The sequence below is a fragment of the Melospiza georgiana genome, chromosome 9 (assembly GCF_028018845.1).
Source record: "Melospiza georgiana isolate bMelGeo1 chromosome 9, bMelGeo1.pri, whole genome shotgun sequence".
NCBI classification, from domain to species: domain Eukaryota; kingdom Metazoa; phylum Chordata; class Aves; order Passeriformes; family Passerellidae; genus Melospiza; species Melospiza georgiana.
In genome coordinates, this window is record NC_080438.1 from 9,793,879 (window position 1) to 9,818,846 (window position 24,968).

General features: G+C 39.6%; 1 protein-coding gene across 1 annotated transcript in view; it reads left to right on the forward strand.

Annotated features, from left to right (window-relative positions):
* Positions 1–24,968, forward strand: part of CRB1 (crumbs cell polarity complex component 1) — a 73,553-nt gene that overhangs the window by 41,877 nt on the left and 6,708 nt on the right. Inside the window, exons 6-8 of the mRNA XM_058030585.1 lie at positions 18,374–19,321; positions 22,787–23,337; positions 23,730–23,895. Coding sequence (XP_057886568.1) covers positions 18,374–19,321; positions 22,787–23,337; positions 23,730–23,895 — 1,665 coding nt within the window. The remainder of the gene's footprint in view (positions 1–18,373; positions 19,322–22,786; positions 23,338–23,729; positions 23,896–24,968) is intronic.

Here is a 24,968-nt window from a genome sequence, read left to right on the forward strand (position 1 = left end):
GTTTGTCTTGCTTTCTGTTTTTCCCTTTTAAATTTCCTTGGCCATTTTCCCAGCCTGTTGGACTACTGCAAGAGAAAATGATATGATCAGACTGGTGTCGTATGCATATTGAATTCCTGCCATATGCATGGGGGAAAGAAACTGTCTCCCAGAGCCAGAAGATGAGGCAGATAAATGGCCAGTATGGGAGAGTGCTGAACCCTCAGCTGAGTAAAGAAAACCTCAGACACTGAACTGGGAACATGATGGGACCAGTATTAGAAACTGAATTATTTGGGCTCTCACTCTGCACTTAAGGCAGGGTGACAGACCCACAGAGCACACAGAGCTTCCATCTCCCTGCATGTCTGTAGGTGCTGCTGTGGGCAGAGCACCACCAGACAGCAGGGCAGGCTGAGCCAGCCATCCTCCTCTCCCCTGGCTTCTGACAGTGTGGGACAGACATAAATATTATTTATACTCATAAATAGTGGGTAGGACCCTAGACATATTACCACTAACTTGGGATGCTTAGAATACATACATATATTTTTATAACTATAAAAATAATAATGCATCATCTTTACTTTTTAAACCTTAACCATCAGCACAATGATCACACAGCTGCCATCCTCAGCTACATAAAGCAATATGACTTACAAAAATTAAAGCAGATGAATAATAAAGATCTCATCTCCAAAATCCAAATTTTATATTTTCATTTATTTCCTTATCTGTCCTTCAGCTGTTCACACCATGGTAGTCAACCATTCCTCCATTATACCAAGTTAATTCACTTTATGTCATGGCTGTCATCACAGTTTAAAAGGTTCTTTTCTCTTGATTCCGAGACTTTAGAATAAGACAAAGTTGATCAAGGAAAGAATGAGGATAAAAAAGGAGAAAATACAGATTGAAAACGCAATTTTCAAGCTAAGAACCTTTCAAAAGCACCACTCCTCTTTTCAGTGGGACTCAGGCTTCTCCCGCAGGGAAGACAGGCACTCAAAATTAACAGGTCCAGAGGTACTGTTGGCTAATGATTATTCCTATGCAAGCAAAGTTTCAAGAAAGAAAATGTCTATACCTTGGAATATCCATCAAAATTAGCTGGTTTAAGGAAAAATTCCAAGTGCATTTGTGTGCACTACAGTCACGAATTGCTGAAAAAATAAAATTAGGGCTTGAGATCTCTCTCTCTGGACTTCTTACCACTGTGGGACCACAGAGAGGCATGTAGACACATTTCTTCACTGTCCAAACTGCATTGACAGTCAGTGTGGGATCCCCTTTTCACTGCTGGGCTGCTGTGACATGTTCCCTTACAGAACCAGCTCGGTGGTGTGGGGCAGATGTGCAGCACGACATGGACAGTGTGGCTGTTCTCTGAGCGTGGCAGTCGCTGCTGTCCTGGAGAGATTGCTACAGCGCTGCCCCACCTCTGTCCCGGCCCCTGTGATCCCCAAGTGTCCCTGGTTTCAGAAGCACAGGGGGAAGGAGGAGCAGCTCCTGTCCCTGCTCCCAGCCAGTCTCCAGCGGCTCCAGCGCTCCATGGGCGTGGGCTGGACCAGCACGGGATACCCTCAGGGCCTGGCAGGCACCTACTGCCTGTAAAAACCCTACACCAAACAGACAATTAGCACTTTAAAGTGCTTTCCCCACTCTGCTAAAGTCTCTGATCTTGAAAGAGCATTTGGACAAGCTTTTAATGATTCTACCCACCAACACTAATTAACATTTCTTCAGTTAGTAGCATCCTCATAAGGAGATGTTCACATTGTCATCAGAATTGATTCCTTCTCAGTTGGTTCCTCCTCTATTTCTGCTACAGAGTTCTTCCTTCTCTCCTTTTTTCTTAATTTTTAGAAATGATCAGAATATTCTCTTAGAAAGACAAAGTGTGTCCTTTACCACTGGTCTGTGGTCTATTCCAGGGGGCAGAAAATGCTGTCAGGACCCAAGAAGGAGGCATGCTCCCTGGCTTCTTGCTTGTCTCTTCATTCACAATCTAACTGCTTTCTTTGCAATAAGCACTAATGATTTGTCACATGCTTAGCTCCCAGACCAAGCACTCTGTTAGTAATCACAGTGTGCTTACTCTTTCTGGATAGTTCTCCAGAAGGAAAGCCAAGGCTGAGCTCACAATTCACACACTCTGTAAGGTAATGGCCGTGCAAGGGCAGCAATACCTCAGAACACCGAGGGCAGCACTGAAATTGGGTTGTAGCTGGAAGAATTTATGAATCTGTCATTCCTTTATCAGTTACCATTACAGAGCTAGTGGGACATTTCAATTTCATTTCTACTGCAGGTAGTGTTCCTCTTGAACAATTTTAAGAAATACCATTTAGTAAAAGAAAGTGTAATTTTTACATTCTTTCACCATATAAATCACCACAGCAACTAAGACTGACTTGTGTTTTTCATGACAGCTCTTTCCTTAACAGCCCATATCTTGAGACACTTTATGAAAGCCTAATAGCTTTTTTTTTTGGCAAAAATTAATCTTCTTATGACTTAACTTGCCCCCTGCATGGCAGCAGACTGTGAGAGCGATTGCTTGAAGGCAATTGACTCTATCTGTAATGGTTAACTAGTGTTTACCACTGGTTAAAGAATCCTGATTTGGTGGAAGACACTTCAGAAAAGAGTGGCATATGTCCCTAAGTGTTACCAATAACACCAGAAAACATTTCTATGGTTAGAATATTCTGCAGCTTGGGTTTCACTCACTAGAATTGGAATGTTTGGGTATTATCTGCACTTCAGAAAAATAGAATAAGGTGCAATAGGATCATAATGAATGACATTACTTCAATGAATAGTGGAATCTCAGAGCTCATGAAGGATGTGTTTGTACATAATTATCAGATCCACTTACCAGAATTAATGTGCTCCAAGTAGAGACTGAAATAGTTTCAGGTCCTAGAAAAAAAAATTGCACCCAGTGTGGGTATTGACTATGCAGAGGACTCCTTGTAGTGAAATAAAATTTGGCTTCTTTGAGAATTTCAGTTTGCCCCTGTTATTTCTGTTATACAGGGGAAGTTTTTGACAGAAAAGTATTTTTACTGGTAATGCTGCTCTATGTTAAAATTTAGTAAAAGCTGAACCATGATTATTAGGAAATGAGCTCTCGAGTTTTTCATGACAACTCTTTGCAGAATCAGCTCCCAAACCTGGTTTGTAGCACTGGGACTGATACTTAGAGCCCTGATATACCTATGTGTATTTTTATGAGAAATATGTATTACAGTCTCTCTTTGCAAGTTGCAACTAGGAATGCAAAGACATGTCAGCCATCACTTCTGCATTATTCAGCACCAAAGGAGTGCACAAAGGTCAGATGCTTTGGATTTGGTTTTTTTTAGGTAGAAATATATGCTATTCAAACATTAGGAAGCATCTAGCATTATTATTTTCAGAACATGTATAGAGTTTTATGCTTTAAAATTTGACAGCTGACCTATCATTACTACGATCTATTTTCTCTAGTTGCACTGATATGTTAAGTTGTATACTGTAGTCCAGTGTGATTGACAGAGCCTGGAAGCAGTGGATATTTTGAATCTGGCACATCTCTCTGTGTTAAACAGTGTTGCACATAAACACTTTTTAGCATGAAAAGCTTTTTCCTTGAAGGGAAGGAGGAGGGGATGAATGGCTTTTAATCCATAAGCTCCTAGATCTTGCAACACACAGACAGATAATGTCCTTAGATTTAATGAATTCATGTGTCCAGTACCTGGAAGAAAATGCTTAAAGAAAAAAAAAATTAAAAAATAAGGCAGTCGGATATTGTTTGGCATCAGGAATAATGCTTTTTAAGCACCTGTTATTTTCCAGACACTGATTCTTGGTGGGTCATTCCATTGTATGATTGACTACTTGTTAAATCAAGGCTATCCAGTAAGAATTTTCCTCCTGGGGCCTTCTTCAAGCACTGCCTACTTACCTTTTTGATTTCTTTCTTAAATCTCTAGATAAACTTTTCCTAGCCTTTTTAATCGGCATAACTCATGTATTTATAGCCTCTCTACAATCTAATTTTGCCACCTCTTGACTGAGCTTATGAACCTGCTTAGTTCTGTCTTTCTCTATTGAAGAATCTCTCTGGCCTTTTCATTTCTTTCTTGTTTTTTCCCCTGATGGCACAGACTACCACTAATGAGAGTTGAATTTAAAGTGTGGGTTAAGTGATAACCATGCACAAACCCATGTGAAATCAAAGGTACTGCACACACCAAACTGACAGCAGAACTTGGCTTGTCTCCTTCAGAATTGGGTTGTCCATCTCAGGAGTTACTTTACAGAATATGCTTTCTAACACTGCTTTGTGTAAGATTGCATTGTTCTGGTTCAGTTACAGGCAAATTGCAAAGTTAAGCAGATGCACAATTTCTGCCCAAACAGAAAGGAACTTCCTTTAAATCTACACATCCAGCTTTCACTGCTCTGGAGAAAGTGCTTGGCAAGTAGACAGTAAAAAGAAAACCTGTGCTATAGGATTAATATATTTTACTTTCTTAATACTTTTTAATTTATGGCATATTTAAGGTCAAATGTCAAGTGATAAACAAAATTACCTGATTTAATAGCTCAGTGTTTTGTTCAACAGATGATTTCAAAACAAGCCTTGAGAATGTCACCATTGTGAACCCTATTAAAATCCAGTTTATTGGAAATACACTAAATTATACAGCCAAACATTTAAGAGGCATTACTTCTCTTTCCCTACATAGCAGAAGAACTCATGACTGGCATGAGAGAAGTTGGTAGAGTTCAGTCAGGAAAAAACATATGGGCTGGTAGTTCTGAACCATGTGCACGTAGAATAAATGTGTCTTCACACATATGTGCTAATACACAAAGAAATATACACATGTGTAAACACATCCATAACAGCTAATTCAGAGTACTTGCTCTGCTTATAGAAAGCCTTACTTGTTAAAAAGGTCCCCAACTTTCAATTTTTGCTATTTTGAAGGGTGCAGTTTTCTGGCTGGATTGTTTTGAAGTGACAATCAATGATTTATCTTCATTCCTTTCTGCAAAGGAAGGAAGACAAATCCTTGAACATGCTGGCTAATAAGGAGAGTTGCTGTTGGTCTTCACTACTAAATAATTATTTTGCATGCCTGGCCTCTGACAGAGGGAGATGCATGATCTTTGCATATATATTTTTATGTAGACAATATTGACGTAGATTGAGATTAATTTTGCAGGCTGCTGTTAAACTGCTATAATATAAATATAAATGTTCTCATGCCATTCATCACTTTGTTTACAAACTAAAGTTTTTACAGAGCTTAGCATAACCTTGTATTACCCTGCTAAAAAAGTATCAGCTGCTGGTAAAACATGCAGTTTGTTTGGTTTGGAATCAGGATTTTGGTATCAGCAGAGCTCTGAGAACCAGAGCTCTGTACCCCTTCTGTACCTGTGAGCCAGCAGAGGGAGCGAGAAATGCTGTCCGTGTCCAGTGTCTCTGGCTAGAGCTGCCTGTCCTTGCACTCTGATCTGGGAGCTGCTGCTTCCCAAGGACTTTGTGATGAGCCCTGTTTGCTGCTCCAGATTCTTAGTGGCAGTTTTCAGCTTTTGCACCTTGCAGTTTGGTTAGCTGGATCTTCCACGGGAAGCGCAGGGATATCGGTCTGCAGCCAGACATGCAGAGTCCACCCAGGGCTGTAAAAGCTATGGAGAAAACAAGCACTGTGGTTTTGATTTAAAAAAGAGTAATTTGATGATCCAAACAGGGCTATTCCTAGTTAAAATTTCATAGCACATTGTAGGCTTGGCTTTCATACAAGAACAACAAATTAAGAATTTTATTAATTATGCCAGTAGTCTTGCTCACAGACTATTGGGCTGAAGGGAGGTACCCACAAAAAATTTTGCACCCCTTCTTGACAAAACAAAAGTGTTTGACTCAGGAATTGTGCAAAATGTTCACGTTTTCCTCTTTGTACTTAAAATATCAGCAAAGGACTATTTCAGACCCTTACATAAGGTTCCCATAATGCCAGTGGCAGGAATGACATCAGTTTTTAAAGCATAAAAGGCACCTCATCTAGGCTCAGAAATGTCAGTAGTAATTACAAACTTTGTTTTCAAGTATAATCAATTCTTTATTTATGGTGTGAAATGTTTTTTACCCTTTTGAACTTTCACCATTCTAAGCCAAGCAATATTGTTGGCATGTTCCTTTAAAAATAATTGCTTCTGGACTGAGAAATTGAATGTCAAGTTCCAAGTTGATGTAAATTAAATGGGTTGCATTAATAGTCTGGCGTGTGGTAGGAGTGAGTGTTTGGATTCTGGGTTTGACTTCAGGACATGACCTCTTGATCACACAGGTCAGCACAGATGGGAAATATTGAAGAGGTACCCCAGGTTGACATGGGGAAGAAAGTGTCTAGAGCTGATGGATCACAAACTGTCTGATCCATTAAACAGAAGCAATGTCAGGCTCCTCAGAGAATGAAGCTTAGTTGTCATAGGTCATTACACTCTTCAAAAAAAGAGTTGGAAGGAAAATCACGATGATGGAAATCCTCAGGGCTGTCATGTACACATAATCTTCTAAACCTTCCTGGATTAACACTGCCAAGCCTGTGTACAGGGGAATGGAGTAAGGAACCCTAATATTAACTCTTAGCTTCTGCAGTACAATTATGTGACAGATTTCCCACGTGTGGCTGTTAAAAAGAATTATTTTACACGATGCAGCATTTTGAAATTGAAAGCAGGACATCTACACAGCCGAGAGTCACACTTCTGTGACCATGTCTTGAGAAGAATTCCATCCATGAGAGCAACCACATTCACAAGGTCAGGCAATACACATCTCTTCAAAGGGAAGGAACAGGTGAATTGGAGTGAAGTTTATATATTATATTTAATTGAAGGCTATCTCCTGCCTTTACAACTGGCTTTTCTTTCAACTTCTGAGCAACCCCAGCTCTCTCAGTCTCTCCTCCTGACAGATTTTCCAATTCCTTTGCTCCTTCAGGGCCCTTGGCCAGCCCTGCCCCAGTATCACTGCTCCTTTTTTGCAGCTGGGGAGAGCAGAGCTGGGCTTGGCAGGGTCTCCCTGGTGCTGAGCAGAGGTGAAGAGTCACCTCCCTTCACCTGGTGGCAGCGCAGTTCCCACCACAGAGCATGAATGTGCTGGTCCTCTCTGCTGCCAGGCCCATGTCTCCCTCATGCCCAGCTTGCTCAGAGCATGGCAGAGCTGCTTTCCTGCCAGCTGGCCCCAGCTTCTCCTGCTGGATGGGCTTTTTGTTCCCAGGTGCAGGGCTTGGAGGGAGAATCCCTTTGCACAATTTCATGTGTTTCCTGAAGATTACCTATCTTCCCAGCACAAACTCTCAGCTGCATAAAAACGCTTTCTAATTTTGTATCCACAAATGTACATATATATAAAAATATATATATTAAAAAATATATATTTATATATATATAAATATATAAAAATATATATAAATATATTCCCATTTTAATTGTTAATAAGTAAAAATATTGCTTTAATGCTTTTGTTGGATTGGACTCGGGAGTTTTGCAGTTTGCTGGCAATTAATTAGCACTGATGAGTCCCAGGTCTAAGGTCTTCTCAAGGACATAAGGAATATGTTGGGATTTTGAGTAATAAAAATAAGCTGATAAAGTGAGCACTGAAACTAATTTTATGTGATATACTACATAAAAGCTCTTACATTAATTGTTCCCTGTAGCATCTAGCTCTTAATTGTACAGTGTTGGCTAATAAGAGGAACAGGTGATAAAGCCCAGTATTTTTATGCCTTTTCATTGGCATTGTTTGAAATAAATTCAGAAGTGACTCTAGTAAGGCACAACCTGTTTCTGTTTAGGTGCCTGGACTGATTTTTTCAGGTACAAGGAGAATTCCAAAGAAGTTAAGCTAGCCTTTCACTGATGACCTGGATGCTGATCCCTTTAAAAATATTTGAATTAACTTAGAAAAGGACTTTGGTTGATTGTGTAAGGAAAACACAATCCTTCCCTGGCTGGCAATGAACTTTGCACTTTCAATAAACAGTCTTGGAGAGAGGAAGAAAAACCTAGTATAGACAGCTAATTTATGCTGATAATTAACTGCTAGCAGTAGATTTGGTGGATCTGATTCAGATTGCTCTCCCACTGCTGTAATTCTTCGAGTCTGGCTGTGCTAACCACATGACACTAATACAGAGAATTATAATGATCAATACAATTATGGCTTAGTCTCTGTCCTGTGGGCACTATTTTTTCTTAACAAAGAAGGTTCAGAATCTGTTATTAGACCTGTTTGTGAGGCCAGAACATCATGGTAAATCACTGCCTGTAGTACCAAATCAAGAAAACTATTTAAATGCTGTACTGTGAAGAAGTCTGCACAGCTACAGAAGAGAACTGTAGAACATAAAGACATAGAAAAACTAGATTTAATCTAGCTAAATCTCATACCTCTAATATGCTCCAGGAAATCCCCCAGCAGGCAGCCAGGATTCCATGGCAAGCACACACAGTGCTAGCTGAGGTCCATGCTGTCCCACTGCCATCGGGACTGAAATGTGACCAGGCTAAAATGAAGCCAGCTTGGGGCTCAATCTTCCAGCCTCGAGAGGAGTTAAGCATATGAAACCTAGGATAAACAAAGGCACCATTTAGATGAATTTTCTCACTGACACTGCAGGGAATGAGGGGGATGAACACTGCTGCTGAAGTGAAAAGAGGTTCAATCCTCTGCCCTGCACTGACACGGAGCAGGACTGAAAGATCACAGCCCAAATTCTCAGGTCTTCTGCATCTGCATCTGCTCTAGAGCAGCTCACAGCTTACCCAGGAAAGAGTCACACAGAAAACACACATAAAAATATTAAAAAGCAGATAATTCAACATAAAAAGCTGGATTTTTTTTCTATATTCAAAGTGATAGTAAATAATGTAAATGTATATACTCTAGGAATAAAGAAATGTGATTATACACACATAGCCATGCTCTTTATACTGTGATGCTGTGCACAGCTCAAAATACAGCATAAACATTATGTGCATTCACCCATTCATATTTTACATTTTTCTATTCTCATATCTCCATTATCAATTAAACTCTATAGGCCCTATTAAAATTATGATTTTCTGGCCTTCTGGCTGTTTCAGTTTGTTTCAATAAGGACTGACAATGAAGTTATGTAAACACAGTCACTTTTGCATTTTATGGAAATTCACATTAGTTATAACAAAATGAGAAAATCCTGCAAATGACTGAAATTTTCCAGAGTGCCATTTCCAGGGCAGAAGCCGTTTCACACTAGACAGCACAGTGGCCGTGCTTGCCTAACTCAGTTAAAACAAACAGGAAACAGCCAGCAAGAGACAAGGTAGAAAATCCCTTTTAGGGGAGACAAGACGCTGAGTACATTTCTCAATGGGTCTGTACATGAACAGCCAGCACTCTTTTAAAGCCCTAAAGTGTTTGTAGGACAGAAAATTAATTTGTTTCCTAATTCCAAAGTGAATCATATGCTCCAAACAGATTTTCAAGTCAATGAAACATGACCTTGTATGATCTAATTAAACAACTCAAAGGTATTGGTTGTTTTAAGATCCCTCTGGATGTACTTCAGTTCAAATGCACACGCATCATCTCAATGTACAAGCTCATAAATCTACAGAAAATGCAAATCAGATCATTAATGCTTTGAATTTGACAGTCTTGCCATTGTTTTCTAAAGGGTAATACACGAAAAATTCCTGGATTACACATACTCTTTTTTCCAATTTACAGAGCATAGTAGAAAAACACCATACTGGAAAGCAGAACCCCAAATATCTTTGTTTGGCTTCTAAATATCTGGTCCAGAATCAGGTATAAAAAAACAAGTTCTCTGAAACTTACTATTACAATTTTTTCTCTGGATGTCCTGACCCTTTGAGTGGTGCACTGGAGCAGATGATGACCTTTGAATGTCCATTTCAATGTAAATTTTTCTATAAGTCTGTCCTAATTCTCTTGATATTTTGTGAATTGACTTCTCTGCTCCAGTTCACATAGCTGTTTGATTACAAAAAAAAATTCTATGGCTGGTTTTTTCCTAAATTTTTAGTCTCTAGTATTGCTCCCACAGTCTCCTTTTCCCACTCTTAGATCTCTGTGTAGACTTATCTATGATCTGCAGTCTACACATCCTATATAGATGGATGGCCTTACATAGATACTCTGTTCTCTTACTACTCCTGAATGTCCATGTGTCTGACAAGAATTCTGTCTCAAATGCCAGCAACAACTATCTTCAGGGTTACCACTGATTCCCATATTTTAATTTCCTTTTCCACAGCCACATCTTTCACTACTTTTTCATCTCTTTAGTCTCCAAAATCTTACCTATTTTTTTTCCATCACTTTTCTCTACTCTAACCTGTCACACCTTGTAGCTGCCCTGTCCCTCCTCTCTTCTCCCCTTCCTACCTCTTACCATCAGCATGGCCATAGCTACAACACATTTGTGCAGCCGGAAAACCCACTCCAGAAGGATGCTGCCTGGGAAAACTGGGCTGCCACCATTTGATTTCCTTCCTTGCCTCCATCACTCAAAATGAGTGCCACGCAGGGACGTATTTCTTCAACACGTTTTTCTTTACTCCAGATTCAGCCCCTAATCCCACAATTGGATCCACATGGCTGTCTGTGCAAATTGAAAAGGGGGCTGGAGGGGTGGGCTGCAGGCAGCAGAGGCTGTGCTGCCCCTGCAGGACACGGGGCTGGCCCTTGCCAGGCAGTGTCCCCTGACCCGGCCGTGCTGCGCGCGTGGCCCTGCGGCTGCCCCGTCCGCCCCGGAGCCGCAGCCAGCGCCAGCCCAGACAGCTGCTTCCAATATTCCTGAAATAAAGTCAACACACCAGATCTCACTAAACAACTAATCACCTATGGCATGTACATGATTTTCTTCTTCTCTGTTTTTTTTTTTTTTCCTTTTCAAATGAAAATTATTTTAGGTGTGACAAAACACGTGAAACAAGTGGAAAAACATTTCCAACTACTTTTGCTCTCAGAAACCTTTACTGATTGAAGAGATTAAGGGATTGGGGGTTTTTACTGCTTAAAAAAAATCAATTTTTACTGAAAATTCAAACTAGTCTATGAAGCTTCGGGCCAGCAACATTTAAAAAGATTGAATTACAGCATGCCATTCTGAATGTAGCACATTATGAATTCCATATCCCTCAGCTAGAGTGACATATTTAATGATTAAGCCAAGCCACTCAACTCTATTTCTATTTTAATTTTTTTCCTAGTCAGTATTAACTTTATACATACATTTCAAATGGCATGGGGAAAAATAGCAGAATAGTGAATTTGTCTGCAATAAAGGAATAACTAGCAAGGTCTTACGACTTTAAGGAATTAGAGTTCAGTGTGAAAGGTATCATGTGCAAATTAGCCCAATGTTAACAAATGCTTATTATCCTACCATTTTAAAAAATCCTGTTTTCCATGTGCTCCAGCTCTGCTCTGTGTTCTGCCCTTCGTTTTACACAAGCTTTTCTTTTCCTGCCAGGAGAGAAACAGAAATGGCCATGCAAGATCAGAGCACTGGTCACATGAAGTTCAGTATCAAATGTGAGCCAGTTCTTTACTGAAGAAAAATAGGTGAAAAAAAATCCATTTAAATACCCTTCCCTTGCTCTCCACTGATGTACATAAGAGTAAAACTTCCTTCCTGACCTGCATGGTGACTGATTTATAGCCACAAGCATGGTGTTTAATTACAATGACACAGAGATGGTCAATTTATTTCCTTGTGCTTACTCACTCATGAATGTGCACTTCCTCCTTCCAGCAAAAAGTAATTATCTCTTTGCAATTATCTGCACAGATGTGGCAAAGTTAGAATTTTCATGATTGTCTGCTAAAACCTGGGGCCTTGAAGAATATGTGCTCTGCCAGATCTTTCTGTAGGCCTCAGGATTAATGAGGCCCTTGAAGAGAGACTTGTTTGCACCTGGGGTAGGATTTTATAACAGGCATTTCCAAAACTCTAAAATACAGGTGGAGAAGGTGCTATTGCAAACTCCTTGTCTTTCATAAAGTATATTCTAAGGGGGATGCTAAATTCTTCTTTTTCTCGTTTCTCCAAGGTTTACTCCTGCTTGCATTTGATACCTGTATGTGTAGACACACCTCTATGTGCAGCTATAGTTTTACACACCTACAGCTCTATTGCTGGGAATTATTTCATTGTAGGGAGGAACAAAACCATGGAAAAATAGATGTGCAAGGGACAGGCATGCAGGTATCATTTGGTCTCTGGGTCCAAGGTAGCATCTGCTGGCTCGTGTCTCACTGATATTTTGTCTCTAACCAATATTTAAGGATCCACAATAGAGTGTATGGCTCCCAGAGGGCGTCATATGCAAAGAATTTGTCATCTTATTATCATTAGAAATATTTTCTTAGAGTGTGACCTGGATGTTCCTTGTGCAGGCCAACCTGTGACTTATTCACCTGTTTACTGTGGTTTCATGGCAGAGTGCTCTCTTTTCTACACTGAAAACTCTTACCATGTCCCATATCCTCTGCTTGTGTTTTGACTGAACAGCCCCACTTTTTTAACCTTTTCTCATAAGCCATTTGTTGTTTACCTGTGGTCATTCTCGTTGCTTTCCTTGAATTCTTCCTAATTGATCCAAATTGTCATTGCAGTGCAGAACTAAAACTGGACTCAGTGAAACGGAAGCATTGTAGATAGAAACTATTGTTCCACCTGATTATTCCACTTATTAACTATTATTCCACCTCTCCATAATTATTCTGGCCTGAGACGATGGAAACTGAGTGAGCTCCTCCAGAATTGAATATAATCCTTTTCAGACCATTTCTCTAATTTCTTATGTTCACCTATAAAGGTCATTTTATCTGTAAAAAATCCAAAGTTTCACTTGACCCTGTTTCATCAGACAACTTACTAGGCAAGCTTTCTGAGCCAACATCCACATCTTTTATGAAAACACCAACCAGAGCAAAGCCAGGACAATCCCAAACCATAAGCAAATCCCAGTTTGACAGGGAACCTCTGACAATTACTTTCTGGGCAGGATTACACAAGTTTTATACCTGCTTTATGGTGGTTTCACATGGAATTTTCTCTTTGGTTTGTATATGAAAATGTTATTAAACACAATATCTGACTGTATTAGAGTCTCTGCTCCTGACAGGTTTGTTCAAACTCCCACCAGTGGTTCTGGCACAGCTTTGGGCCATTTGCTGCATACCCTGTCTCAGTGTGCATCAGCTCTGTGGTGTCACTGAGCTCTAAGAGCAGAAATCTGTCCCCACCTGTTGTCCCTCTGTGTCTGCTCATAACCTTCCCTCAGATTCCTGTTGTCACAGGACTGCAAAAGGAATGACAGCTACTGAGAGCCTTCAGCTTCTTCCTGCAATATTCAAAATAAAGTGCACATTAAATATCAAACTGCAGCATGAGATGTCTGATAAGCACCACTAATTAGGTGCATTCACACTAACTTATCAAAATGACCTCTTTTTTTTGTTTTTAAGTTGCCTTACTCATCTTTCCAAGAGCTTGGGTGAAATTTTTACCCTTTAGTATTTAAATGTATTATAGGAAAACTCACTTGATGCCCGTGTCAGAGGATGGAAGAAGCAGCAGCTTTCTGAGCATCTCCATAAAAGCAGTTGTGAACTGTAGATTAAGTTAATCCAAAATTGTGTTCTGTGTATGAGTCTTTTGGTGAACCTAAACCCAAATGTGACACAAGGTCAGGAATTTCCTAATTAGTGAATAAATCAGTTAGAAGAGGAAATTGATAAACATAAGTGACAAAAATAATGTCTGCTGCTAAAATTATCACAGACATAAGTAGTTATATCTCCTGAACTCGATTTTCCCCTCATTAAATTTAGTCTAAATCAAAATGTGCTGCTCAAGAGCTCAAGAAAAAAATGTTTTAGTAAATTATTTTTTACATGTCTTTAGCACACTCAAAAATTTAGAGACACAGACTTCCATTAAGTAGAGAGAGCAAGTGGAACAAAAGTACTTTATAAATAAAAAGACAGGATCAAATTTTAGATCCTTTCTATCTGCTTATTGAGATGTACAGTTTCTCTGAATGACAGTGACCATGACAGAGTTGATCTGGATTAACAAACCTGTTGAAAGGAAAAAAAAGGCTTAAAAAACAATACCAAAACAACAACAAAAATGTGACCAATCAGTTTTGAATGGATAATAATACGCATTTCTGTGAAACACAGACAATGTTCAGTGTGAGCACAAAGTGATCACTTGGAGAAAAAAAGAATTTAAATAGGATACATATCTATTGTGTAAGCAGTTTAATGGGTCTTACTTTAAGCCTTGTTGATCTGGCTTGGGCAAAATACACCATCAGACTACATCAGCAGGTACAAAAGTGGAGCAAGCTAATCCTGGAAAGGAAGCCTTTATAGTAAGAACTGTTGTGAATTTTACAGAAATTTACTCTGTCAGCTGCTTAAGTGCTAAACAATCTTTTTCCTTCGGAAATTTTCCTGCGGAAAAAGATGGTTGCAACTAGGATACAAGTTTACATCATTGTAATGACAATGTTTACAGGTAAATATTTTCTTTTCATGAATTTCAGTGTGTCCTTAGACTGTATTGAATGTGTAGAATCCTATCCAGGTTGCTTGCATGTAGTTTCTTGATATTTATTTAGAGTCAGGGGACTGGAAAGGCAAAAGGTTGTGAGAGGATTTCTAACCAAAGGTGTGTATCAAAAGTGTCATTTGGATAATACTTTTATAGTTGTTTAATCCAAAGGAAAATCGGTGGCATTCAGCAGAATTGTGCTTGAATAATTGCTTTTGTCATCCTGCTTCTGCAGGAAATCTTTGCAGCTAAATTTGAAAAAGAGAGTTTAATTAAGAGGTTAACAGTTAGAAAATAGCCACCATATAGTAATAATGTGTAAGTGAAAAAAGGAGACAGATGAGTGATGCTATCAAACTGAATCAAAGGAACTGTTTCATCTCTGTTTTGAAAAAGAAACTGCACAGGTGGGAAAAGTAATCATCTTTAAAAATATTCACATTATCTGAAATTTTATGTCAGGGTGTAATATATTTAGAAGAGAAAACGCTGTATGATTCTAATTTACTGTTTCCCTTAAAAACATGAATATGCTTAGCTGAGTTAATGCATGTACCCACTGAAAAAAAAATCGTTGCCTTTGCACTTGTTTTGGTATGCCTTACATCTTTTGAGAATACCTTTTTACATGCTAATGTCTCCAACCTGAGCTATTTGAACTGCTTATACAGTTCTATAAATATTGACTAATCCTTTTATCTAGAGTGCTTTTATCTTGACTGACAGTGGTCTTTGCTTGCATAGCAATTGGCAGATAACAAGCAGTATCAACACCACTTGCATGAACAGCTGATTTATTTATTCTTGATATGAAAAAAATGACTTAATATTTGTCTTTTGGTGTGACCTATATTTGTGCTTGTGTAATCTTGTTATGAAATATTAGGCCTATATATAACTGCATACACGTATATATATGCACAACCTGATAAAATAATTATTTTGCAATGTATTTTTAGTATCATTACTTAAAAAATAAGCATTGTGTTGAGACACCGAAATGACTATGAAATCTATATATTTAAGTTGCTCTATAAGAGTCACTTTGCATTTAGTAACTGATACTATTCATTTTCTCTAGACAAAGAAAATAATGATGATAATGATAATGATAACAACTCATAAAACTAATTTCTTTGTTGGACATTTATGATTTATTTTATCAAATTTCTTATCTAAATTTAAAGATAGAAATAGATGATTTAAAAAAAAACTTCAGCATTCTCATTCAATAATTGTGTTAATTTTATGTCTTATCTGATGAAGTAGAGAACAACATAGACACTAAAGATTATTGTAAAGGTAAATGCATCTGTGTCATCCTTTCCAGACGCAAGTCACTATTGCAAAGTGTGACTTGGACCACAAGCTACAAGGCAAAGGGAATGTCTGGCAGGTGCTGTGGGATAATAAAGTAACACACAGAGACTCACCACACATTACTGAAAATGCAACAACTAAGGATCTAGCCATTCACAATGCTGATTTTTTAATGCAATGTTTCACAGGGGCTCCCAGTCTCTAAATCCTTGAGCACAGTCTGTCCACTCTGAAGCCCTATGACAAGGCTAAGCACAACCTGATCCAACTGCTTTTGAGCTAGACTAATTTTTATTTTTGACACAAAAACTCTACAGAGACCTTCATTTCCACAGCCATCATATTAAAACTGAGTTGTGTAAAAGACCTGAGGACACATTGTTCTCAGTGTCAAAGCAGGGAAGGGAGCAGTATCAGGCAGGGGATGTACTAAAACATTGTCCAAAACAGGAAACAGCTCACAGTAACTTCACTTTTCATATACAGGAATAGCAAAAGCAGGACAAGTTGGTAACACTGAAATTGTCACAAACTGGACAAAGCAGACATGGCTCTGGCCTCAGTCAGGAATGGTTTGGGAGCTGCACTTCACTTGCAGTAAGTCAGCCCCAATGAGTCGCAGTTCTGCCAGATGCCACTGCACATTAAGGTATACACAGACACCTCTCACTGGAATAAAGATGAGCCTGGCTGGACAGCAGAGAGAGACTGCTGCAGCACAACCCCACTGCCAGGCCAGGGAGATGGCACTAGCTGTGCTCCACAACCTGAAGCTTCAAGGGGAAAGTCAGTGTGTGCTTTAACTGAGGACTGATGAGTGACTTGGATCGCTGCAGAGAGTCTTTTGTGTACCTGCTATGATCACTTCACTCTGGCTAATCTTCTAAACAAATCTCTCCCAGTTCTCAGTTCCCTTCTGGCTCTCCTGTACTTACCACTCTCCCAGATGGGCCCAGTTACAGCTGTGACTGAATGAAGTGGGCAAGCAAAGAATTAGCCTGAGCAACTACACTTATCTGCTGCCATTTAAAGCATTTCATTGTGGCTGAATGCTGCTCTGTAATTATCCATGAGGAATGGAAATGTGCTTTGTTATAGCAACAAAGCCTGATGTGAATTTGTCCATAAAGCTAGGTGTGGTGCCTGGTGCACCCAGCTGCCACTCTATGAGCCTCAGCACATCTCACTATCTGATTTACAGGCAGCAGTGGGGATGGATGAAAAGTTATCTATTTAATTTGTGCTGGTGATACTAGTTTGAAAACTGTCTGCTAAGTGTTTCTCATTTTTCTCTAAGATAACTATGAAGGGAAGTGGATATATTAAGAGTTACACTTAGCATGAGTTATCAAAAAAGTATTTGGATATTTTGACTGCTTCCAAGGGAGATGAGAAACAGATTTTCCCTGGTCCACTGCATGCATATCAGTCACTTGATTGCTCAAGGGAGAGGTTACTGTGATTACTGCTTTATAGATGAACAGCAGTGCAGAGGGGTAAACAGATTAGTCTTACAAGAGGAACAGATTTGGTTTTGTTTGTGAAGTGTGATCCAGCAGACCCACTTAGGCCACATCAATCCAATTACAGTGGGGTTGAGATGAGGAATTCTCCTTTTACCAGATATATCACAAGCCAAGCATTGTATGGAAGAGAGACTGTATTGACAATCTCCTGCAGAAACTATCTCATCACCAATAAACTTCTGAGATGTTTGAGAGAATATCCCCTTCATCTTTTCTTGCTTTATATTTTGTAAGAGAAGAGGTTAAAAAGTTCCTCCGTGGTACATACTTTTTGCAGTACATACATTTTGCAGGCATCTTCACCCACTTGTCAGCCTGACCCACCATGTCAAATATCACTTGCAAGTCCTGTGACTGTCACTTGAAGAGTGTTGCTCCAAGATGTTTCCAATGGGACCAGGAATAATGGTCAGTAGTTCTTACACCGTTTGAATGAACACGTAAAAGGAGGAATGACCAGCAGATCATCCTCCAGCTCATCCCCATACCATATTATGGATAGGAATTTAGCAGCAGCTCTTGGGGTTTTTGTATGTGATAATGCAGTTCCTTAGAAAGCATTTTAAACTGCTACCATAGGATGTGTGGGAAACAATTTCTTGGTCCCATCTGATGACATTTATCTTAATTTCATCACATTATCCATATCAAAACTGTGAATTTGCTTGGTTCTTTTCTCCAAAATGTGGCTATCACTTAGGTGTTTGCATAATGCTTTGCACAAGGAAACCATGACAATTGAATGGCCTTTTATATCTAAAGTATATTTTTTTACTTGTCCATCATCTATTTATCTAATAAAAGATAATTTAATGAAACACATTATTAAAAGTGTTATTTTGGGCTCTAGTTGTTCAAACCAGAATGCCTAATTCTTTGTTTATTCTTTAGGTACTCACTGTGATGAGGACATCAACGAATGTTACATGAACCCTTGCCAAAATGGTGGAATCTGTGAGAATTTTCCTGGAAATTACACTTGCCATTGCCCACCTGCAGACAAAGAAGGGATTTTTTATGGTGGCTGGAACTGTACAGAAGTTCTGCATGGCTGTACTGATCATCAATGCCAAAACAATGGAATATGTATCCCACATTTAAAAAATGGCCAACATGGATTCAGCTGCATATGTTCACCTGGGTATACTGGAATACACTGTGAAACCATAACCACATTTTCTTTTGAAGGAAACAGTTTCCTTTTGTTGAAGAATCCCCAGACCCATAGAAAGGATTTTTTCTATAATATAAACCTGAGGTTTCAAACTGTGCAACCCACAGCTTTTCTGTTTCACCGAGGGGAGAAAAACACCTTTGCAAAGTTGGAATTACTGAATGGCTACTTACACTTATCCGTGCAAGTCAATAATCAGCCACAGGCTCTTTTGCATATCCCACATAATGTCAGTGATGGAGAATGGCATTCAGTGGAGGTAACCTTAGCAAGAGCTGTTATTCTTAATTTGCTTGACAGCTCTTGTGTAGAATCCTGTCTCAATAAAACGTCTGCTAAGATAGATAACGAGCTGGTGATGTTTGCGTTTCAGAGCACCTTTTTGGGCGGCTTACCAGTGGGGAACAGCAACTCTCTACAGAACACCTTTAATACACATTCTGCACCTTCATTTGTAGGCTGTCTTCAGGACATTGAGATAGACTTGAATGTTATTACTCCAGAGAATGTGTCATCTGGGTCATCTTTAAATGTCAGGACAGGATGTGCTAAAAGGGACTGGTGTGACCCCCACCCGTGCCAGAACAGGGGACGCTGCATCAACCTGTGGCTGAGCTACCACTGCGACTGCTACCGGCCCTACACGGGGCCAGAGTGTGCAGCAGGTAAGGGAGCCCTGCTGGGGCCTGGGTGTGCTGTGCCTGCTGAAAGCATGGCCACCAACCATCCCGGTTAGCTGCCCGTGAAACAGCGTCACCCTCAGCATCTCTGGGGCTCAATGCCGAGTGGTGAGCCAGTGCAAGAGGTTAGTAGTGGCACACCTTTGTTATTTTCCAGTTACTTTCCCAGGAAGGCTGCTTTTCAGCCTGACCAAAAAGAAAAAAAGTCAGGCTAAATTGGTGGATTCCAGTCCTCTTGTTTTAAAGTCTTCTCAGTGCTTTTGCACTCCATAAACTCTGAAAAACTGTAGTTCTCTGGATGCTGAGTAAAATTTAGAAAGCAAGCAAGTCACCTGGAGTTTGACTTGTTTTCAAAGCATTCTTTGAAAATTTTATCCTCAAGCTCTCTAGGCTTTTATGAAGAGATTCATTTAAGGCAATGAAAGGCAAGCAAAAGTACTGTAAGCTAAAAAAAGACACATTCCAATTTAAAAGAAATGAATGAGATTATACTCTTAGCTTAATCTGATTAGCCCAAGGAGCAGGCAGGGCTTCAGCAGCTGGAAGCAGGGCCCATTCATCCCTCAGCTGGTCCCAAGGTGGGGCTGGACAATCCCCAGTGCAGGCTGCTGTTCCCAGAGAGCTCCTTGGGGACCAGAGGGAAACACGGCCCTGTCTGGGTGAGCAGAGGAGCTCATCTCAGCAAGCAGCTTCCATGGCAGTGGTGAGCAGGAAAACAAAAGCTGCAGATGCCTGCAGCACCTTCCCTGCTACAAATGATCTTCACAGTGCAGGCAGGGGCCAAGTGGAAGGACAACAGGAGGTGCCTGTCCAGCTGCATCTGCTGGGCGATCTCCTAGAGCTGTAAACACAGCAGCCCTTTGGAATGCTTTGGGGTGAGCTGTGTAATCCTTCCCCAGGCAAAGTTTTAGGGATTTCAAACAAGCAGTTTTGTTTAAGAAAATTGCACAGGACTAAGTCTTCACACCATGCCCTTCCCTCTGCCTCCCTCATCCACACACAGTCAGCAAAGCAATTTTTAGGGAGCAAGAAATACATCTATAAATATGTATGTATACATGTATACACACATAAGTATATTTATGTAGATATATTTACCAAGTGGACTGGAAAAAATTAAACACAACAGCAGAGACATGCTGAGATTGGAATGGACAGATCCTAAACTGGTGCAAACTGGCGTGGCTGCAGTGCTGCCAGTGAAGCTACATTGATTCACATCAGCTGAACAACTGGCCTCAGGGCTTATTGAATGCATTGCTGCAGAAAGCTGGGCCTTCAAATCCATTTCAAATGTTTGAATATAACTTCATTTTGCATGCTCTACCTCATACTTATCAATACCTTTCAATAGTTTTTCCTTTTGGTTTTATTGCAAAATGACAAAGTCTGAGAGGTAATTGTAACAGACTTCTTTGAAGTGTAGCTGTAATTTATCCAAAGATTTGGAAGGCAACTTTTGAATATAGGACAACATCTGGGAAATAAGTTTGCCTTCTTATATGAAGCAAAATTAAAACCATTCAGGGCCAGGAGCAGCTTATACTGGCATTAGAACTGTTGAGAATTATTAGAAAGCATGCTTCTTTTCTTTCCTGCTGACCACAATATTCCTTGCTAGTCATGGCACTGTGCCATTTTGGTACATAGGTTCTAGATATATGTCACATGTAAAAGACTGTGGCAGGTTTCTAAAGAGGCAGAGTGGGGGAGGCTTGTGGTAAAGGATGACATAAGAAATGCTGGTGTCTTTCTGAAGAAAAGTTGCTGCCAAGTGTTTAATTGACAAGACACAATATTTTCTCTACATATACAAAATAACAAACAGATGTTGACTCATTTTGATCAACATCCAGATGTTGTGACCCAAGAGGTTAATATTGACCAAGGTGATGCTAGTCATCTCATCAAACAGATCAGGCTGATGATAAATGTGTGTATTTATAAATAGAGAGAAATGTGACAAGGTAATTGTAAACATGAAATACCTTTCTGGAGATCAAGGCTTCTTTGTAATACTGCAGTTGTGGAACCCTCAATTCAGCAGAATTCTTCTTTTTACTCTCATGAAAAAGTGTCTCAGTCTCCAGTTCCACCTTAAGAGAAGATATAACTTAAAATTCTTGTATGTAAAAATAATTATTTGTTCTGAAATACGTGTTCTGAGGCATTAAGTCTGTTTAATGAGTAGATGTAGATATATAGGCAATCTTATTCATAGAAGTAAACTATTCCCAATTAAATTAAGAAATTGTCTGTTTAGGAACAAGTATGGGGTTTATTCCTGTTGCTAAACAATATGACCATACCCCATAGCAGTGCAGTGTGGTTCTTAATGGTCTGTTGGGGCTTCATGGTCAGTCCCTTATTTTCATCATTTTTTTAAATGCAGTCATAAAAAAAAGTGGTTCTGCAAGCAGAAAGTTGGCCCATGACATTCTGCTCCAGGAGTTTTACTGCACAAAAGACAACTGAATCTTCAGCTGTGTGAGCATTTAAAAAAAGCTCAGTTTATTTTTTCTAGGAATTTGATATATGAAAAATAGCTCCTGAAACTGTTTAGGCAGGAAGTCTGTAATATTGAGGACAAGATCACAAAACTTAGTGTAAAAATAGAAACACTTTGTTGTTCTTTAAAGAGATGATTCATTAGAGTTAAATACAGCTTTGGCTACATATTCTGTATCCTTAAAAGACTGAAAATCATTACTGAAAATAAGGGCTAAAGGACTGACAGATGGGTTTGGCTTAATCATTTTAATTGATTAGCACAAAGAAAGAAAACTTACTCAATCCTGGATCATGTTTCTCCCATGGCTCTGTGGGCACTTGGGGGCTGAGCAGGATTCATGGCTGGATACAAGTTGATGTAGGTGAGCATATGTTGAGCCCCAGCAACAAAAAGTCAGAGAACTGGGGAGCCTCTGCAGCACCACACAGGTGATCTATTCACACAAAAGGGCTTTGCCCAGCAGCTTTCTGTGATTGGAATCTGTGGAAAAAATATCATAAAATCCCAGAACTGCATTAACTTCCATGGTCATCAGAGGATCAAAGCAGGCAGGTTCTTTCCAAAATGGTCTTTCTGAGGACCAGTTCAGGAAATTGTAGAAATCTATCCTTGTTAAATTACTTGAAAACACAGAATTACACAGAGCATGATAGAGAGGAAAAATGTGCCCAATTATATAACATATGGTCCTGCAATGGAGCTTAGTGCTACAGCCATGGAAGCCAACAGTAATTTTGACCAGAAGCTATTCACAGCTGGACCAAGTTTTTGTTCATCCATAAATAGAAGCATATCTTACTACTGTACATGAATATCACCAGAACTAGTTATTTAGTCATTGCATTGTCTCCTTTATCATTTAACCCTAACTATTTTATTTTTCTTCCTTCTCTTCTCTTTTTTGTTTTTTTACCTTTTCCCCTATCTCTAACCTCAAGAGTACATCCCAGGCCGGTTTGGATCCGAGGACTCCTCAGGCTATGCTGCTTTTCCTGTTGGTTCCACTCAGAATGAGAACTTCATCATATCAATGTTTGTCCGAACACGCAAACCTTCTGGCTTGTTACTGGCTCTGAGAAACAGCACTCACCTCTACATAAGAGTCTATTTGGAAGGTGGGAAACTCACCATGCTGGCTCTAAATTCCATGAAGTTGTTAGGGAAGCACTCAGTGAACGATGGAAACTTTTACTTAATAACCTTAAAAATAGAACCAAATAAGGTGGAGTTATTCCAGTCCTCTCACTACCTAGGCTTTATTTCTGCTCCAGCACTAACCATCCAAAGTAATGATATTATTTACATTGGAGGCCTATCAGATAATAGAGAAACTGACAGAAATGGCAGGTATTTCAAGGGCTGTATCCAAGATGTAAGAGTGAATAACCAGCTGCTGGAATTCTTCCCAATCAGCAATCCACCAAATTCTCTTATCAATCCAACTCTGATCAATGTCACCCAAGGCTGCGCTGGTGACAACCTCTGCAAGGTAAGAATGACATTTTTCAGAACATTTTCACATGCTTATAATGGGGAATTTTAAAAGTGTTTTTAATATGTTCCCACACATTATTTGATTATAATGACAGATTAGGAAAACATGCAAAAATGCTAGAAAGAGCAGGTTTTGTTAAGCTATGCTACATATGATGAATATCAGGAGCAAAATGTATTTGCATAGGGGAGAAGGAAACTATTTTGAGATTGGAATACTGTTTTTCACTAATTATTGAACATGCTGTACTGTTACAATACTGGTCTTTCTAATTTTCCATCTGAAATAGAAAGAAAACTTCTTTTTGCCAGACAGTCCCCCATGCCTAGAGTTGGGTGTCCAACAGCCTTGATTCATACTGAGGTTCTCTCTTCTCTTTCCCATAGTCCAACCCCTGCCACAACGGCGGTGTGTGCTATTCCATCTGGGATGACTTCACTTGCACTTGCCCCCCTAACACAGTGGGGAAGGCATGTGAGGAAGTTAAGTGGTGTGAGCTTGGGCCCTGTCCTCATGAAGCACAATGCCAGCTGGTGCACCAAGGATTTGAATGTAGGTACATTTCAGTTGTTTCAATCATCTTTGGAGAGCAGCAGCAATAGGTATTTTCAGCAGCATTTCCTTTAAACAAAGTATTCACGGCCTTTAAAGTTCATTAAAATTATACTTCTGTGTTAAAATAATAGTCATGTCAATTTTAAGTAATGTTAATGGGAAGAGTCTGCCCTACCAAACCCAGAAAATGTCCCCCAGACCCCTGAGTCAGGCACTGATGTTCATAGGAACTTTGATTTTGACTTACTCAGCCCAGCTAGTCAAGGTTGTCCCGTAGATCAGTGCATTGCCTCACACTTCCACTGCAAAGAGATAAGAGGATATCCAGTCTTGGATTAACCCTAGAGTGTTCTCCATCTTCCTGAAAAGCTAAGCTACAAAACTTCCATTGCATCATTTGATTTTCTTAAATCTTGAATAGCTTTGGAGAAGGTCACCTCAGTACCTGCAGTACAGTTGCTCAAGCAGCGCCTTCGTAAGAAGCACCTGCATGCCAAGCAATCCACTTGAAAACTGATGACCATTAGCTGCCTTAGGATCATTAGCCACCCTGCACATCTCTTTCCTTCTCCTTCCCATCCTAGAGTTGAATTGAAAAGAGCAAGTAGGGATTTTAAAGAAATATTTATTCATTTTGCTACCAAATAAAGCCCTAATAAAAAACTGTAAAAAAAAAAAAAATGTGAGGGAGGGTAAATCCCCACTCAGTCTGATGGAAGCTGTCAGAATGGCTGACTGTTAGGAACAGGAAGGCTGGTCAACAAAAGATCTCTGTCATAGACAGACCAATATGATACTATTTTTATGCAGACTGTTAGGATCACCATTGCAGGATACCTTAAAATTGCAACCGAAATTAAAATAATTGCTCCTTCTCTCACAGATGTCTTTAATGATAACATCAAAATACATTCTCTCATAAAGTTTAGTATTGCATATTAGGGTAGAACAGAAACACTTAGTGACAGTGAAGTGAAAAGTACCTGAACTGTTTCCTTCTGCTAAACTCAAGTTCATTTATACTTTCAATGATTCAAGGTCACCCCCTATAGATTTCTGTGCTGGTTTAT